The sequence below is a fragment of the Colletotrichum costaricense genome (genome assembly GCF_030867565.1).
Source record: "Colletotrichum costaricense strain IMI 309622 chromosome Unknown Scaffold_6.1, whole genome shotgun sequence".
Lineage (NCBI taxonomy): Eukaryota > Fungi > Ascomycota > Sordariomycetes > Glomerellales > Glomerellaceae > Colletotrichum > Colletotrichum costaricense.
In genome coordinates, this window is record NW_026848235.1 from 2,776,917 (window position 1) to 2,793,614 (window position 16,698).

A 16,698-nucleotide genomic window follows, 5' to 3' on the forward strand; every position below is an offset into this window, starting at 1 on the left:
CATTCTTAGCGGTGGCCTTGGCTGTGATTGGACAATTCGGTTACACGATATCACGACTCCATCAACACCTTTCACACCTTTGGGAGAACCTCATGATCTTGAGAAATCGGCGCTCATTGTTAAAGCGAAGAGAAACTCTTCCGATCAGCGCTATAGTATAGACGCTTCCTCCCATTATCAGTCCCCGTTATCAGTCCCTCCCCAGTCCGTTTGGTCATCATTCGTTTCCCATCCCTCGTAATTCGTAGTATCATGCCGTCAAATCGATGAGCCCGCCATGTGTCTCAACAACACCCATCAATGCGGCCTCATCATCGGACCATGGAACGTCCTATGTCTTCTCACAGGCACCCTCGCAGCCGGACCAGGCGACGGAACAGCCATAGCCCCTTCACCCTCCGTCTCCATCTCCGCCATCCCCATCCCCTCCACCCGCTTCCCCCGTCCTCTCACAACTCCCAGTCCCTCATCGGGCCTCCCATCCGTAATCACAACCGGCACCCGATTCTGATGCGGCCTCCCGACCTCCAACGGCTCCCGGAACGCCTGCACCGGCCCAGGTCGCCTCTTAAGCCCCATCTTGATCCTCTGCGCGTCAATCTTCTGCTCGTCCGTTCTTCTGTCCAATTTCCCGTCCGCGGCCGCCTGTAAGTCGAGGGCATCTTTGAGCTTGTGGCCCGGGCACGCCGCGTTGGGACACCTGCCCGGGAGGATCTCGGTCTTGACCTCGCCGTCGAGGAAGGGGCAGTTTTTGGGTTTCGGGGTCGAGGAGAGAGGGGTGGTGAAGGTCCATTTGATTTGGCGGTAGGACCAGAGCCAGGCTGTGCAGCGGTGGTAGTGCATGTGTCTGTGGAGGCCGCAGCTTTCGCAGAGGGCGATGGTTTCGGTACACATTGTTTCTCGGTTCGTGTTTGGGGGGTTGTGATGGCGAGAGACGGTGTGGGTGACCTGCGACCTGGTGCTTCGGTGAGATGTATTAATTGTACGGCGGGGAAAAGAGCAGGCGAGTGGTGTATTTGCGGTCTCGAGGGTATGGAAAAGGAGGAAGCAATTTCCGGTCGAAGCCTTGAAATGGTGAGAATGGGAATCGTCGAGGTGTTGTCGTCAGATGACAATAGGTGGTTGCCACGAGTTTGTCGAGGTGGAAGGTACCTTCTCTGAGAAGAGGAAGAGCAGCAGACAACGCAGGAAAGAGCGACCTTGATGTTGAAGATGGAAGGAGGGCAGAGGAAGGGAAGGTGTCTATGTCTTCCATCATCTTCGTCCCTTCCTTCTTTGAAATCACAAGAATCACATCAGAGCCGGATCATCACGACTGACCGGCCAGTCACTTGATCTAAGATGTCGTCCAGTCTCTGAACACTTCCACCCGGAAAGAGGAGGACATCACTGTCCATTTTTGCTTGAAACAAGAAGTTCAGAATTTCTTAAAATTGTTAACAAAACAAAGCCAAGCCAACTCCGCATAGAGGCCGCCCAAGTAAGGACAAATACCCGTTTCACCCTGTAAGTAAAGATGCTTTTACACTTTTGTTTATGCCTCCTCTGTCACTTATTCCCCTCCTACCTGTATCTTTACTTAGTCCCTGTCTTTCTTGGACTTCTTCGCCTTCTTGTGCTTCTTCTCCCCAAGAGCCTCGTCGTAAATCTCGGCTGCCGTAGGGCCGGCCTTGCGCTTCGACTTGGCCGACTTCACGCTGACCACGCCAGTCTTGCCGTCCTTGACGGCCTGCTCTGCTTCGGCCCAGGCAGGAGCGTCACCGTCAACCTCATACCTAAGAGTTGATGTCAGTATAGTGCTCTCAAAGCTACGCATTGAAGAAAAGGGGCCTTACTGGTCAAGCGGCAGGGAGTCGATGAGCTCGCGCTGCTTCCTGCGAAGCTTAGCCAAAGCCTCATCGCCTCCCTCCTCAAGCTCGTCCTCGAGAGATGTCTCGAGGGGAACGAACTTCTTGTCGACAACCTCATCGTCGTGTACCCCAGAAGCGTTCTCCCGGCTGACACCAATGGTGTTGTTACTAGGCAGCTCAGCCTCAACGGCGGCGTTGACCAGGGATCCAAAGTGCGTTGTGATCTTGCGGAGGATCTTGATGAACATAGCCAGCAACTGCGACGACGGCAGGGACAACTCAGTGGAGATGACGTCCATGTCCTTCCTCTGCAGACCGATGGCGAGAAGGATAGCCTGCTGGACACCAGTCAACTTGATGTCGCCCTTAAGCTTGCCGGTGAAGTACAGGCCAGCGAGCGTGGGCACGAGATCGAGGATGACGTGGTAATCCAGCATGTTGTTGGCGTACGACTCGAGACGCTTCAAGTCGAATGGCGTCAGGAATCTGTCCAGCTCCACCTTTGTCAGGGCCGTGGGCTCAGTGCCGTCGAGCTTGGCGCCAATGCTGGCGGACTCGTCGATGCTCAGCGCAACAACCGACTGGAACTCCCTGAACTGATACGACAGCAGCGACTGGAAACGACGCTGGAAGTCCCGGGAGAAGGCGCCGAGCCATGACCGATCGGCGCCGGTGTTCTCCAAAGGCCGGATCATGACGCACGTGTGCTCGCCCGTCAGGTCGTTGGCCGTCTGCCGGAGGTAAACGGGCGCAAATGAGGCGCGCTTCCAGAACTTGTGGAGTGGCTGCGTCAAGCCATAGCTGACACCGACGTAGTCCAGGGCAGCGGGCCTAATCTCGGAGAATCTCGCAAACAGCGGCGGTAGCTTCTTGATATCTCTGATGTGGACGTCGTCCGCGAGCAAAGAGGTATTTGACAGCTCGGCGTCCGTAACTCTGGGAAGGGTCTCCTCCATGGCGAGGTCGGCGTCCTCGGAGAGGTTGGTGAACTTTTGCTCGTAAAAGTCGGTCAGGAGCTGCAGGGCCTTGGTGCCGTATCCCATGGACACGTACTCTGGGTTCGTCGCTATCCTCACGACACGGGCGCCTGAGAGGGAGGCGAACTCGTCGTCCTGGTACTGCTGGCTCACGAGCCAGGGGATCAAGTCACCGGAGGGGCGCTGTCCTCTGCTCAACTGGTTGATGACGCTTTGTCTGCTAATCTTTCCTTCCAGTGCGACCTGGATCACACACAGGGGCTCAGGCAGCTTGCCGTCAGATGTCGGGGCGATGAGGACGTAGAGCTCGTGGGCGGGGGCGTCACTCATCAGCTGGAGATCATCTGGAGAGTTCTTGTAGTGACTGGCGACGTAGAGGGCGACCATCTGCTGCAAGAACTTCTCAGGGATGGGGTGGAAGGAGAAGAGGGTATCTCTGTTGACCTTGAGCAGCTCGCACTGCGAAGGGTCGGGGCACCCCTGAGCGCTGGCCTTTGCCTTGGGGAGGGTGGCATCCAGGCAGAGAAGCTTGTTCAGCCACTTCTCGACCGAGTCGCCTTGGGCGTATCTGATGGGCTCAGACAGGGTGATCTCGCGGAGGGACCGGCTGGACTGGCTCGAGCCCTGATCCTTGGAGGCTCTGCCCGTCGTCCTGTCGGCAACCTCTGTGTCCTCACCGGTCTTGGCTCCAGGTCTTGACTGCTCTCTGAGCTGCTTGATCAACTTCAGCGACAGCGAGCGACCGGTACCCTCGTAACCGTTGATCGTGGAGGCCATGAAGACCAGGTAAGGGCCCATGAGCTTGCGCACCAAAGGCAGGGGAATAGCGGCAGCCTCATCGATGACGACCAACTCCGCCTGTCCGAGAACGTGGGCATCCTGAGGTCTGATGTACTGAATTGTCTGGCGATGCGCCCGGTGGATGTTGACTCTGACAATAGCCTTGTTGAAGTCGGGGTTCGTGGACTGAATGATGGAGTAGTCGGCGTGATCGGCGTATCCGAGCGCATCGAATCCCTTGAAGACGAACTCGAACAGCGTCTTCAAGTTCTCCGGGGACGGAGATGTGATGAAGATGTTGCTGTACCCGTGCGCGACAGCAGCCGCAACAGCGACACCCATGGCCGCCGACTTTCCGCGACCTCTGGCGGCCGTCAACGTGACGGTGCTCCGAAGAGTCTTCTCGGCAATGGCGTCGACAAACGTCAGCAGCGCCTTGGCCTGGTCGGTCGTCTTGGCGAGGGTAACCAGGGAGCCGACTGGTTGGGTATCTTGCAACGACTCCTTCATGTCCTCGAGCTCCTGCTCTGCCTCGGTCTTGTTGAGGTCCTTGTCGGTGGGCGGGAGCTTTACGACGCCCTTGCCGCCCGAGATGGGCAGGACGTTCATCTCGTCGTCGATGACGAGGCACGAGTCGCAGCCGCCCAGGGAGAGGATGAAGCGCTCGTTGAAGCGGGCGACGACGTCGTCGTGCGCCTCGGTGCGGTAGCGCGAGTGGATGTCCATGGACATTGTGTAGAGCTGCTTGAGCGAGGACATGCCCTTGAGCAGGAGGACCACCAGGCCGCCGCCCTCGACCGTCTCGATCGTCCTCGCGAGGATGTTTGGCGTCATGGCCTCAAAGTCTTGCAGGATGCACATGCCGAACGTCTGTCCGAGGACCTTTTCCGTCTCCTTGTAGTAGACGTAGCGGATGTTGTGGAGGGACACGAAGAGCTCGAAGGGATCGGAGTCGTTGGCTTCGCGGGTGCCGCGCTTGATTTCCTTCTTGATCTTGTTCTCGCGCTTCTTTCGGTGACTGGATTCCGAGGAAGAGGTCGGCATGTTAGCTTCTCCGTGTCTGCTGTGTAAGTGAGCCCTGCTCGAGCCGGAAGACGCACCTCGTGAAGCCCAAGAGCTTGGTCTTGTACGCCCACAACACAGACTTGTTCTGCTTGATGTTTCTAGCCATCAAGTAGTGGAGGTTGACAATGACATCCTTGGAGTGGTCACCGACCACCACGAAGAAGCTGCGCTTCTTCTCTTGGTACCCATTGCTAATGAGACTCGGGATCCGCTGGTCTCTGTATTGGATTAAAGTCAGCAATTAAATACATGTAGGGGTTCATATCATAACGAGAACTCACACTGCCTTGCGCGACATCTTGAACAGAGCTCGCAGGGGAGGAGGGACGAGGGGGAGTGAAGGCGGAAAATTGGCAGAAGGCGGGCTTGCTGAGAAGTCGGGTCGGCGCAAACCAGCTCTTAGACGTCGAGGAAATTCCCAAAAATTTGGCGGAGAGAACATTTTCTGCCGGGCGGTGGGCTTCCATGGTGGGTGCGTCTTGGTGGGGTGCCGCAACTTTTTCGTTATAGTCACGCCCCCTGACTGGGAACGCCACACCCCCTCGGACGATCTTTAAAAATTAATGGGTATCACTGGTGTATTGTACGGATAGAATAGGTGTGGTAAGACGATTTTTCAAGGGAAGTCTCTAGGCCTTGATAATTTCCGATTGATGGAACTAGTAATACACTTTTTTGTTGTACAAGATATCTCTCTGTCTCCGTCTCTCCCTTCTTATTCTTAGCGTCCCTGGATCCTGCGTCTGTCTGGCTCTCAGTAGGTATCGCGGCACGGTCATGAGTGATGGCTCTGGATGCAAACAGTTGGATGATTGCTATCTGATGCAAAGCTGTCCCCTCTCTTCTCTATATGAAGCCCGAGAAATGTGTGCACAGTCGCGAAAAGGAGATGAAATACCATCAGCGATGAATGCCCCGGCCGAGAACACCTATTATGAGGAGGAAAAAAACACCCCGCGTCTTTCCCAGATATGCTCGAGTGGGAGAAGCCGAGTCCAAAGGAGAGAAAAACACAAGGATGTGAGAAAATAAGAGACCGACGGGGCTTTGCTTGTTTTATATACAAAACCAAACAACCGAACCCCCCCAAAGCCGAGCTTAGATTCTGTCCAGCTTGCGGCGCAGGTTGCGCGTGCGCTTCATCAACTTCTTGTACTTCTTCTTCTTCATCTTGAGCTTGCGTTGGCGCTTGACGCTGAGGGCGTGCATGGTATCGTGGCCTTGCGCCTCGTCAAACTTCATCTGGCGCAGGGCCATGCGCTCGAGGAACGAGCGGGGCGCGTCGCCGCCGTCCTGCATGATCTTGGGGCTGTGGGCGAGGACCTGGACCTGGCCGTCGGCGTCGGTCGTCTCCTCGATGGTGAACATGGCCTTGTAGACGCGGTGGTGGGGGGTCTCGTCGAGGAGGTCCTCGACGGCGGACTCGGCGGCGGCGGCATGGGATGTCGCGGCGTCGGCGGTCTCGCCCATGGCCTCGGGGGCCGGGGGAGGGCGGAAGGGGACGAACTGGCCGGCCATGCTGTTGAGCTGGACGTAGACGCTCGACTCGGTGCCGTCGGGGTTCTTGAAGTCGATCTTTTGGACGGGCTCGCCTGACGCATCCGTCTCCTGGTGGCCGATGGTCATCTTGGCCATGGCGCCCTCGAGGTCATCGGTCGTCCGCGATAGTGTTGAGATGACATCGGTGACCTTGTTCGCCCTGCTCCGGGGCTTAAAGATGGCGGCGAAGGCTTCTTCCGTCACTGACTTGGGCATGCTGTGGGTCACAGATATCGGCCGGTGCAGCGAGAAAAAGGTTGACAAGCCGAGAGCTGCGCATGGTTCAGTTAGCATTTCTTCCACAAGACTCGACTTCCGCATGACTACACACCTTCTTGGGAAAGATGTTGTGTGCTGGGCACGCTGGGCAGCTTCTGCGCAGCCTCCCTATCGGCGCTGTCCTTGCTCTTTCGTTTCCGCTTCTCGCCGTTGGCCTTGCCGCTGCTGCTGGAGCTCGATGATGTCGAGGCATGGACGGACTGGCCCTGGGCAGGAATGTCCTTGGATCCGTTGTTATTCGGGTTCGAGGGGCTCGAGGAGGACCATCGTCTCTGGTGGCCACCGACGGGTCTCTGCTGAAGGGTGATGGTGGCCGTAGCCGCTCTCGGAGCGGAGGTGGTGAGGGAGGCGACGAGAGGGGACTGCGGCGCCGAAGCGACCACGCGCCGCACCGATGAGGGCAGCATTGTCGCCGGGTGCAGACCTTTGGGGGTATTGATCTGGACGGGTTCGAGAAGGAGGAGGAGGGGTGGTTTTGGAGGTGGTTGAGGCTGACGCAGATGTTGCCGACAGAGTCGGTTGATGGTTGGCAAACCCGGATTTGGCCGCAGGACGGGAAAAGCTCACGGGTTCCACTGACACCTTGTTACTTAGGCATCCGATTGTGCACAGACCACTGACACTCCTTCCCCAGAGCTTTCGAGATGGAAGACGGAAACTTGAGAAGAAACAACCTTTCAGTGCAGGAAGTGTCAGTTGGCGTATTGTTATTCTTTTTTGAGAAATGACGTTGCTTGGGGCCTCAGAGCGATATAACGCCGGTAGCGCCTCTTAATTACCATCGAGATGGGATTCCAGTCTGATTCACTCCGCCCCGTCACGGGTACACACAGCTAAGCGCCCACCACACATGACCCGGGCAGAGTCCGGTCGAACTCGCCCAATTCACCGCCCGGCCTGTTACACACCGCTCGACTGGTCCAGAACAAAATCACCCAAGACTTCTTGTCCTTGGAAGTAAACTCGCGCATGCATTTGATTGTCTTTAGTAAGAAGATCCATAACGGCCTTATCTCACTACCCCTCGAGTGAATATCCCACTTCCCCCGCTTCCTGGCCCAGCTTAACCAGCATTCTCCGCATGTTCTCAGCCCTCGTCCTCTCTTTCTCATCCAACACGCCCAAATCAACCTTATCCACCCAGCCCTTGAGCCCATGTTGCAATACATTGCGGGCTCGGAGGGTGTTCCCGTTGACATGTCCCGCGCTCCCATGCAGTGTCATGCGTTCTTTATTCGCAACGTATGCGCCGCGGTGAAGGATATTGTTGTTGTAAAAGACAATGTCGCCTGCCTTGAGTTCCACGTATAGTTGCTCAGGGATCTCCTTCTCATAAGGATCAGCGTTGCGCTCAATGTCTGTCCTGGCTCTGGTATGCGAGCCTGGGACGACGATGAGACTGTTGTCATCGTAGAGAGCCAGGTTCCACTGCGCCGAATAAGCCGGCTTATTGAGCCGATCGAGCTCCTCTTCGGCGGTAGCAGTAGCGGGGATATCATCTCTATGCCACCGCAGCTCAAAGTCCTCATTAGGCCGTATGAGCAAATTGAACAGCTCCATGACCAGATCGTCATCGGTGCACTGCAGCAGCTGTTTCGTAGGCTCAATCACGGCATCCGAAAAGTACGTCTTGATGAAGGCGGCGTTATTGGGCATGTCGGGGTGCATCATCCCCTGGACGCCCCAGATGCCGTCCGGGGGCGCTTCCGGAGTGGCGACCGGCCACGGCGGGAACTGCTTGGGCAGCGTCCGCACGTTTGGCCATTTTCCGGCGCGGGCCAGTGCTGTAGCGTTTTGAGTCGCACTTCGGAGGTCTTTGAGTTGGTCTTCGGTGAGGATTGAAGGGATGACGACGAAGCCGTCTCGGTTGAGGCGATCAAGCAGGCCGGAGGCGGTCATTTTTGCGTGAGTGTCTTTGATCGAGTGCCTTCGAGCTGGAGGGAATTGCTTCGAATGCCTTGTCTCAAGAAGACTTTTATCTCAATTTTGTCACTTTACGACAACACTTTCAGATGCTTTTCAGCCGTTCGGCGCCAGATTGACTTGCAACGTTGCAGCGGCCGACTCCGTCGCCGAAGGATCCCGGTTAAGGGTGGGGAGAATGAGGGGATGGCAGTAGCTCAGTTATCTATTGCTGCGAGTGGTGCGATGCCAGATAGCAAACGCGGAACTATGAGCTAAGTGTTTCCACTTGGTTGTCATGCAATGAGGATCCAGTCAGATATATGGTTGCCGACACATATGAGTACTAAGAAGAGATGAACGAATATAAATTACAGCGTAGGACACTTGAGGCTCCTCATCTTCCCCGCATCCATCGCTCATTGGCAGGGTTGAGCTTGTGGCCGTCTTTGAACCACGGCAATACCTCTGTTATTGTTCAATGTTAATACGTCACACTCTGTTTCCCAATGTGACTGTTCTACTGTATACCTTAGTCGATCTGAACCAGCAGGAACATTCGCTTCTTAACGGGCAACAATGGCAGGCCTATCATCATGCTTTGAGGCAACTCTTCACGTTGAGATAGAATAAGAATGGCGCAGTATGTTCCCATTGGCCCTGCCCATGACCGTTTTTTGATCACTTCAATCTCGTCTATCCTGCTTCTAATGCTCGAAATCTGAAGCCATAAATCGCTATACGACGCTGGAATCACAGCGAATTCTCAGTTCCCCCGAGCCATCCTCTAGACTGCTTCCCTCAACTGGCGGTAACCACTTCAAGCTCATCTTACTACCCAGTCCCCAATAGCCATCTATTGGCTGTTCAAGAAACTGAGGTACGAGTTCCAGCCAATGCTGATGACATTGACAAAGAGCACGCGGTGGTGAAGCGGCACAAACTTGAAGTTCACTACCTGGACGAACGGCCAAAGCATGTAGTTGGACGTGAGCGCAGTCTTGTAGTTCTTGTCGAGCTTCTCCTTGATAGAGCCGCCCTCGAGCGTGGCCATGGAGGACAGGAAGACGCTGATCATAACGGGGGCAAAGACACCCTGGTCAACGGCGACACGGGCGAGCATCTCGGCGTTTTTGTTCTTGAGGACAATGTTGTTCTGCAGAAACTTGAACCAGGTTGTGGCGACGGGGCCGAAGATGACTAGAAGCATTTCATTAGTGAGGTTGAACTCATCGGCCACAGCTCAGGTCGGCCATGAAGGCGTCGTCGCGTGTGAGTTCTCTGAGTGCAGGTAAGGGGGGTGGAGCTTACCACCGCCATAGAGGGCCATGCGGCCTGTGCGGGCCCATTCGTGCTTCTCGAGGCCGCGCTTATCGACGAGCTGCTGGGCGGTGATGTCACCGGTCGCGAAGAGGATGGCGGTGGTGATGCTCTGGGTGAGCAGCGGGCGAGCCGCGAGTCTTGCCTGATACCTAGAGATGAAATGTTTAGCGATGCAAAGCTTGGCGATATCAAGGAATTTTGTTGGCGAAGCTTACCAGCCGAGCATTGTGGATGTTTTCCGTCAGAGGGATAGAGAGAAGCTCAGGTAGAGAAGTCTGTGGGCCTGGATCTGCGCTTCGAATCCAGGGACAATGATAAAATGAGCGGAATTGAATGACGGACGGCCGGTACAGGTCGGCTGGTATCGAGAAAGGAGGGAAAGAACTTGAGCGAGCGGATGGTGTTGTGAGTTTGTTGTATGAGACAATGTGAGAGGCGACAAGTCGATTCCAAGATTTGGCAGTGAGCTTAGCTCAGGGAAGGTACCTGAGGTGAGGTACCCAGCAAGGAAGGTGCGATCGTCAGGCCGACAAGCTGCACGTGACGACCAAGCCTCCGCATTTGGCCTTCTAAGACTGGTGCGATGCAGATACAAAGTCAAGGAAATCTAGGAAATAGTTGGAAAAAGCAACGATGACAGCTACGATGAAAGGAAAAAGAGCTCAGCCTGGCCTTTGGTCAACAAATTGAGAAACGCTCCTCATATGGTTCGGAAGCTTGGGACATAGGGGCTCCCGATAAAGAAACCTTCCCTCCAAGTTGCATACTGCGCACGGGTTTTCCAAACATAGCACTCCGACTAGCTATTTCATGCAATTATCGGGGTGATATTCACTCGGCGGCTACTCACTGAGACACCTTTCAAATTCTGCCCTGACCTAAGGTACACCACTACCTCTTAAGCTTGTGCACTGAATCCCGTTGATGCAATTGGAATGAATTTGTTGATGGCCGGATCGTGAAGGGGAAAACGCATTGAATGAGCAACATTCAAGTAACTTGAATTGTGATGACTGTAGTAAGAGCCAGCTGCTTGTCTGACGACTGAATCATTGATTCCAGTATCAACTTAGACTGGCGGCCGAACTCTGCGATACTCGGACCAAATCAACGGAGGGGGCTGCTCCTTTTCCCATGCTTCCCACCTGTCCCACTCCTCATCATCATAGTCATCTGGATCCCAAGAGTCATCGACCCAGGCACCAGGTACCTTGCTCGCCTCGTCCTGGACCATGTCCCAGAACTCTCCTGCATAATCTTCGTACTCATATGTCCACCACAGCTTCCAGTGGCTTGAACAAGAACCATAAGTGATGCCGATAACAGATAATCGAGTTGCCCCAAGACAGTCTCTTGTCCAAGGGGCCCATCGCTGCCGGATATTCGTAAGGCCTTGCTTGAACATGTGCTTTTCTTCACGCCCGTAATCCAGAAGGTCCACGTTGCTGGAAGATAGCATAGCAACCCACTCAAAAAGTACTCCTATCAGCGATTCACATACTTGTCTCGCAGTCCTTAGAGTCAAGCGGTTCCCATCAATTAACGATCCGATGATTGCAAGCAAGGGTGAGGTCATGGACTTAAGTTTTGACCACCTCAAAGTTGTGTCGATGTGATGTAGACTTGGACGGTCCAGCCTGATGCCGTCATCGAGTAATCTGTTCCACCACTGTCTTGATATGGCCCACTGGTCAGGATCTGGGTGGCGGGTCTTTCTCGAAAAGTTGCCAGCCATCCCTATGACGAATGAATGAAAAAGGGAGGATCCTTCAATGTTTCTAGAATATGCAAGCATTCCGGGGTTTTCATCAAGGTGTCGAGCTTCCGGAATTAAGACACAAATTTCCCGCGCCTCCCAGCTGCAATTCGTTGCAGCTAATCTGAGATGGGACAGCCGTGTTAAAAAGGAAAATGATGTCTCGATGAGATTGTTGCGTTCCAAAAGCAATTTAAGGAAACATGAGCTAATGCCGAAACCAAGAAGAAGTGAAACTTGTTCCGAATATTCGAGGAAGTCGTCGAGGAAGTTATCTAGAAACAGCTTTCGTAGCGTAGGTTCCAAATGATGATATCGATATGACTGGTTGAACCAACCAAGCTCGTGAAGTAAAAAGGGATATCTATATTTTGTCAAAGATGTTAATATGGTATTCTCGGTGTCACAGCCTAAGGAAGTAAGTTATTACCTATTATACTGCTTCACTCTGTTATCCCACGGGTCTTGCAAGAAACATGCAAGTCCTTTTTCTAGGAAAACATCTATTACTCTGAGAGATTTCTCTGCGACTGCGATCTGTGATTGACTCAGCCTTATTAGTGGCCAAATCTTCATGTCATTGTAGGAGCGAAATTTCTCACACGCAGCAGACTTCTTCCAAATTGATCTTTTGCGAAGGGAGTCATGTTGCTTTCAGACAACAAGTGGAGAGTTCCAGAGGGGTCGTCATTTCGGATGCAGTGATATAATCCGTGACTAAAGTATCTCACAATTTCGTAAGCTCTCAGGTTGAGCTGCCAGCCCTGATAACTTTTCTGGGCCATGACTGAGTATACAGACCCAGAGAGCCAATAAGGTGCCTGGATAGAAAATTGGAAGCTGTCTTTGTCTCCAAAACCGAATCGAAAGGTAGGCAATATCGAAGCTGGGGTAGAAATGGAGCAGAGAGCGGGTGTGGTTGATACCCTTACTCTCTCTTTCTTTCTTGCCGCCGTCAGCGTGTTTGGAGCAGCTGGTCTTCTAGACCGCTCTTCGATGCTCATTGAGGTTCTAAATGTCGACATCGCCCTAGAATATGTATGGTTACAAAGCCGAACCTAAAGGAGTGGTATGTAAGGCAGTAACTCACATAATCCACTGCATCTGTGCGATGGAAAATAAACCGAGAGCTGCATCAAGCTTCGTGTCCAAGGCTTTCAACTCGTCTTTCCGAAACACAACCTTGGTTGACAACAGCTTGCTTCTGAAGCCGTCTTTTCGGGCAGTCAACTTGGCTTGTAAATCGTCCACCATATCTTGAACCTCGTCAAGTGCACGGCGGACCTTTTCAATGTGTTGCCGCAAGCGGTAGTTCGTGCTCCAGAAGGCTTGTGGCAGCGGGCTACTTTGTATGTGGTCTTCGGCATCAAGCAGGAAGTCCTCTAGATCTCTGACACGTTCCGCTTTCTGTAGAAGCATTGTTGGTACTTCCTTTACCTCGTTCCACAGTTTCATGAGCTTGAGCGTGGCGCTCCCGACTTTGGCGGTTACGTCGACCACGGCAATGACGCTCGCAGCTAGGCCGAGTGCTTCCGCCATATTCATAAGCTGAGTGTTGAGTTCCGCTTTTACCGATCAAAAGTTGGAGGTCGCCGAGGGGTTGAGCGCCGAGAAGTAAAGCCACAGGTGAGTAGTGACCGAGGTAAGGATGAATGCTTTGGGCCTTTGTTAGCTCCGTAAGATTCCGAGAGAAAAGAGGAGAAAGGTCGGACGAGAGGGGGAGGGCAGAGTCCGTAGCCTTATGAACCTCAGTGCCATGAGGCGGTGCTGAGCTCATTGGTCCAGCATGGTGCGCCATGCATGTGGTTGCGTCTGGATTTTCCATCATTTGATTCGATCGCTTCGCCCTCAACACCCTCCTATCCTGTCCGGAGCTGACTGGCGTTTGCATTGGGCAGACTCGAGGCAACTCATTGCCGTGGCTGAGCCTCACGACTTTTCAAAAGGATATTTGTGATAATCCAACCGTAGTCTCTTTTCCCTCCTCCGCAAACTTGCCTCTACTTTGCGCTCATCTTGTCTTTGAGTCCTTTTGCTACGCGCTTATACCTGAACTTACAGATTCTCATCAGTAGACACCATTCTGAACAATTCACAGTGGTGTCAATTCCCTTGTGTGGTCAGAGGATCAAAACTGGGTTGTGAGAAGATCGATGCTTTTGGCAACGTATCTCTTGCATGTCGTGAGACCACCGAATGTGGGCTTGAGTGAACCAATGCCTTACGAAATAGAGTCATGTTGACAAAGGTCGCTTCTAGGGACAGTGTGCCCTTGTTATATAGGCGGCCTAATCTTGCGATACTCAGACCAAATCAACGGACCAGTTCCTTCATGCGCCCATGATGGCACAAGCTTGGTCGATTTATCGCCGAAATCTGTGTCATCCACCCAGCTTCCTGGAATTTTGATCCCAGAATCCTCGAGCATTCTCCAAAACTCACCCGCATAACACTCAAAGTCTACCGTCCACCATACTCTCCAATGTTCTGGCAAGGGACCGTAACTGATGCCAATATATTCGATTCGATACTCTCGATTACGTTTCTTATTGCGCTTACGCGGCTCGCTGGGGTTCTGAAGCAACCGAAACGACCATCCAGGAAGCACATGACGTCTTGGCACGGTGTAGGTCGTTCGCGACTGACGACCATGTTGTAGCAGATTCACCTTGTTGCCATGCAGCATCTTCACCCAGACTTGTAAAGTCGATTGTATGATGTGGTCCGCTTGGTCTGTCGAGCATGGCTGGAAGTTGCTAAGCAGCGTTCTCATCAGCATGTGCAGCGCACTCGATGCTCTGTGGCGTGTGGTCGCAGCTTGTATGAGGCTTTCGGGATCCAGTGCGATGATCTGGCCGGCTAGACGCGCATATTCGTTAACAGAATGTGAACGGGCAGGATAACCACGGGGGGCTCGAGCAGCCCGTGCCCCGATCCCCGATGCAACGAGGCTCGGTATGAGATATTTCCTCCCTGCGAGCCGCCAGGACACCACGAGCTCTCTTGTGGGGCTTTTGAGCTCCGGAAGGACAGCAGTAAGTTGCCTCAATGTCCAAACAGAGCCACGTATTCCGCTATACGTAAAGCGAAGTCTCGATTCAAAGTAAAACCATTTTGGATTGGACGCCGGCGACTTGGAATGAAGTAGCCTGGTAAAATTACCAAAGTCTGTAAGGCCTGCGATGAACCCCATCCACTCCACTGATACACCAGTTTCTCCATCCGCCGCGTGTGAAGCGAACAGTGTAATCAAGTCGGATGGAGTATGCGAGTCTGGAGGATGCCACAACTTATTGGCAGCCTCAAAGATGAGGCTTCTTGATCGCGAGTCCCTGCAATAAGTCAGCATATTCGCGTCCGTAGAATGATACTTTCTTAATACGAACTCTAAACAATCATTCTCTTCGCTGCTGTAAGAACCAGAAAACAACCCAAAGGTAAGAAGCCATTTCGCAATATTAAGCCATCGGTTTTCGGCGCAAAGCTTACATCAGATTAGTGTCAATCACGTTTCATTGGTCGAGCGAGTAAATGAATCCACGTACATATAACAAGTTTTGCCCCTTTTCGTCTTCAACCAAGGGTGTCAGTGATGTTGATCGCAGATGTTTCATGAGAGCCTGTGGATCATCGGACTTCACGGCGTCTTCAATACCGCGGAACGAGTTGATTACCACGTAGGTTGTAAGATTGATTTGCCACCCAACCATGCTCTTGTGGCACATGGCGGAGTACACTTTGCTGCCGAGCCAACTGGGTGATCTGAGTGAAATCCGGAAGACGTCGTCTCCAAACCCAAGACGAAACCTTCCAATCGCGGTTGTGCCTTGAGACATATCAAGGTTGTCCTTGCCAGCTATGTTGGCAACAACTGGTCTGTGTTGGTTAAAGGATTCTGCCACCTCGACTTTTTGGGATGATTTCTCCGTGACTTCCGAAGGACTCAAACAATTCGGGAGCCGTTCCAATATGATGGCCGTGGAAAGCATAGTCAATTTTCTGCTCACCTCAGATCAGCCAAGCTCTGGGAAGAATTCAGTACCTAAATATCCAGTATTCACTCACGTGCAATAGGTTCCTTGAGCCACCTTGAAAAGTTCCAAAGCTCGGTCGAGCTTTCGTTCCATGTCTTCTATTGTATCTTTCTGTAAGAGAAACCTTGCAGCAGTCAATTTGCGTCGGTGCTTCCGCGGATCAGACATCTGAAGACTGAGGTCATCGATTGTATTTTGTATGTCTACCAACGCGGCGCGGGCTCGCCGGAGCGACTTTTGCATAATCTCATCGTTGATTATCGATTTAGATATAGGACTGCTCGCAGTCTGAGCTTCGGCATCTTTGAGATAATCGTCGAGATCTTGGAGCTCTTCGGCCTTTTCGAGAAGAACTGTTGGGACGTTCTTGACTTCGCGCCAGAGCGATTTAATTTTGAGAGTGAGGCCTATGGCCTTGCCGGTGACTTCGGCGACGGCGATCACGCTTGTCGCGAGACCGATTGCTTCGGCCATCGTTTGTTGGTGTGCAATGAAAGTAAGTGACAGAGGCGCCTTGGGAGCAAGAGTAGGGCTTTGTCTATTGATTTCTTCACTACGATGAGCAGGAACCGTCCGTCACTTAGGTATGTTGGAAAACTTGCAGGTTTGGGCCGCCTTCTAGGAGTTTCTCGGAAGAGGGGAAAGAACGGATCTCTGCGGCAAATGTTGTTGCGATAGGCTGCCGCCGTCGTCTGTTGGTTCAGAACGTCGTATGCAGGCGGCTGCACCTAGCCACACACCTTGGCCGGGTTTTTTGGCCTTCCACTGGGATATCATTGGACTGAACGGCTTCGTTTCCACCTGAATAATACAGTGATTGGTTATCCGAGAACCTTCGTGCTGATCGATTTGGATCACGCTGCCAAAGTGCCACTCTTATGTGGAATCCCCTGAAGAGGCGCGGTCCATATCATGCATGGTGCTCTAGACGCAGTACGTAGCATCGTCGATTGCTCGTGCGGCTGAGTATGAGCTCATTATTGAGTGAATGAGCAGATTGAATTCGAATTGTGATGCACGATATCCTATGGTATCTCCTGAACGATGAAATACCCCAACGCCATTACCTGAGAATCATGATACAGCAAGCCAGAAACGCCTTTTCCCAGAACCACACACGGCTGACTGCCATGGCGTGGCATGCCATTGACGTGTATAACCCAATGCGCCGCCGAAAAGAATGATGCCCAGAA

At 53.0% G+C, this 16,698-nt stretch overlaps 7 protein-coding genes across 7 annotated transcripts; all 7 read right to left on the bottom strand.

The window, feature by feature from the left end:
• Window positions 1–297: 297 nt before the first annotated feature.
• On the bottom strand, window positions 298–894 carry CCOS01_07134 (uncharacterized protein; the record flags this gene model as incomplete). Its single annotated transcript, XM_060455301.1, has 1 exon — window positions 298–894. One exon carries the CDS (start codon window positions 892–894, stop codon window positions 298–300), a length of 597 nt encoding a protein of 198 aa, XP_060315001.1.
• Window positions 895–1,579: 685 nt separating this feature from the next.
• Window positions 1,580–5,114, bottom strand: CCOS01_07135 (uncharacterized protein; the record flags this gene model as incomplete). The annotated part of the gene is made up of 4 exons (XM_060455302.1): window positions 1,580–1,775; window positions 1,836–4,625; window positions 4,708–4,890; window positions 4,954–5,114. The coding sequence occupies 4 exons, from the start codon at window positions 5,112–5,114 to the stop codon at window positions 1,580–1,582; spliced, it is 3,330 nt and encodes a 1,109-aa protein (XP_060315002.1).
• A 656-nt stretch (window positions 5,115–5,770) lies between these two features.
• On the bottom strand, window positions 5,771–6,897 carry CCOS01_07136 (uncharacterized protein; the record flags this gene model as incomplete). The annotated part of the gene is made up of 2 exons (XM_060455303.1): window positions 5,771–6,483; window positions 6,543–6,897. The coding sequence occupies 2 exons, from the start codon at window positions 6,895–6,897 to the stop codon at window positions 5,771–5,773; spliced, it is 1,068 nt and encodes a 355-aa protein (XP_060315003.1).
• Window positions 6,898–7,507: 610 nt separating this feature from the next.
• On the bottom strand, window positions 7,508–8,389 carry CCOS01_07137 (phytanoyl-CoA dioxygenase; the record flags this gene model as incomplete). Its single annotated transcript, XM_060455304.1, has 1 exon — window positions 7,508–8,389. One exon carries the CDS (start codon window positions 8,387–8,389, stop codon window positions 7,508–7,510), a length of 882 nt encoding a protein of 293 aa, XP_060315004.1.
• An 859-nt stretch (window positions 8,390–9,248) lies between these two features.
• On the bottom strand, window positions 9,249–9,941 carry CCOS01_07138 (sym-1; the record flags this gene model as incomplete). The annotated part of the gene is made up of 3 exons (XM_060455305.1): window positions 9,249–9,592; window positions 9,704–9,864; window positions 9,931–9,941. The coding sequence occupies 3 exons, from the start codon at window positions 9,939–9,941 to the stop codon at window positions 9,249–9,251; spliced, it is 516 nt and encodes a 171-aa protein (XP_060315005.1).
• An 843-nt stretch (window positions 9,942–10,784) lies between these two features.
• CCOS01_07139 (uncharacterized protein) lies at window positions 10,785–13,010 on the bottom strand (the record flags this gene model as incomplete). The annotated part of the gene is made up of 2 exons (XM_060455306.1): window positions 10,785–11,007; window positions 12,562–13,010. 2 exons carry the CDS (start codon window positions 13,008–13,010, stop codon window positions 10,785–10,787), a joined length of 672 nt encoding a protein of 223 aa, XP_060315006.1.
• A 736-nt stretch (window positions 13,011–13,746) lies between these two features.
• Window positions 13,747–15,979, bottom strand: CCOS01_07140 (uncharacterized protein; the record flags this gene model as incomplete). Its single annotated transcript, XM_060455307.1, has 3 exons — window positions 13,747–14,955; window positions 15,017–15,347; window positions 15,537–15,979. 3 exons carry the CDS (start codon window positions 15,977–15,979, stop codon window positions 13,747–13,749), a joined length of 1,983 nt encoding a protein of 660 aa, XP_060315007.1.
• Between the last annotated feature and the right edge of the window lie 719 nt (window positions 15,980–16,698).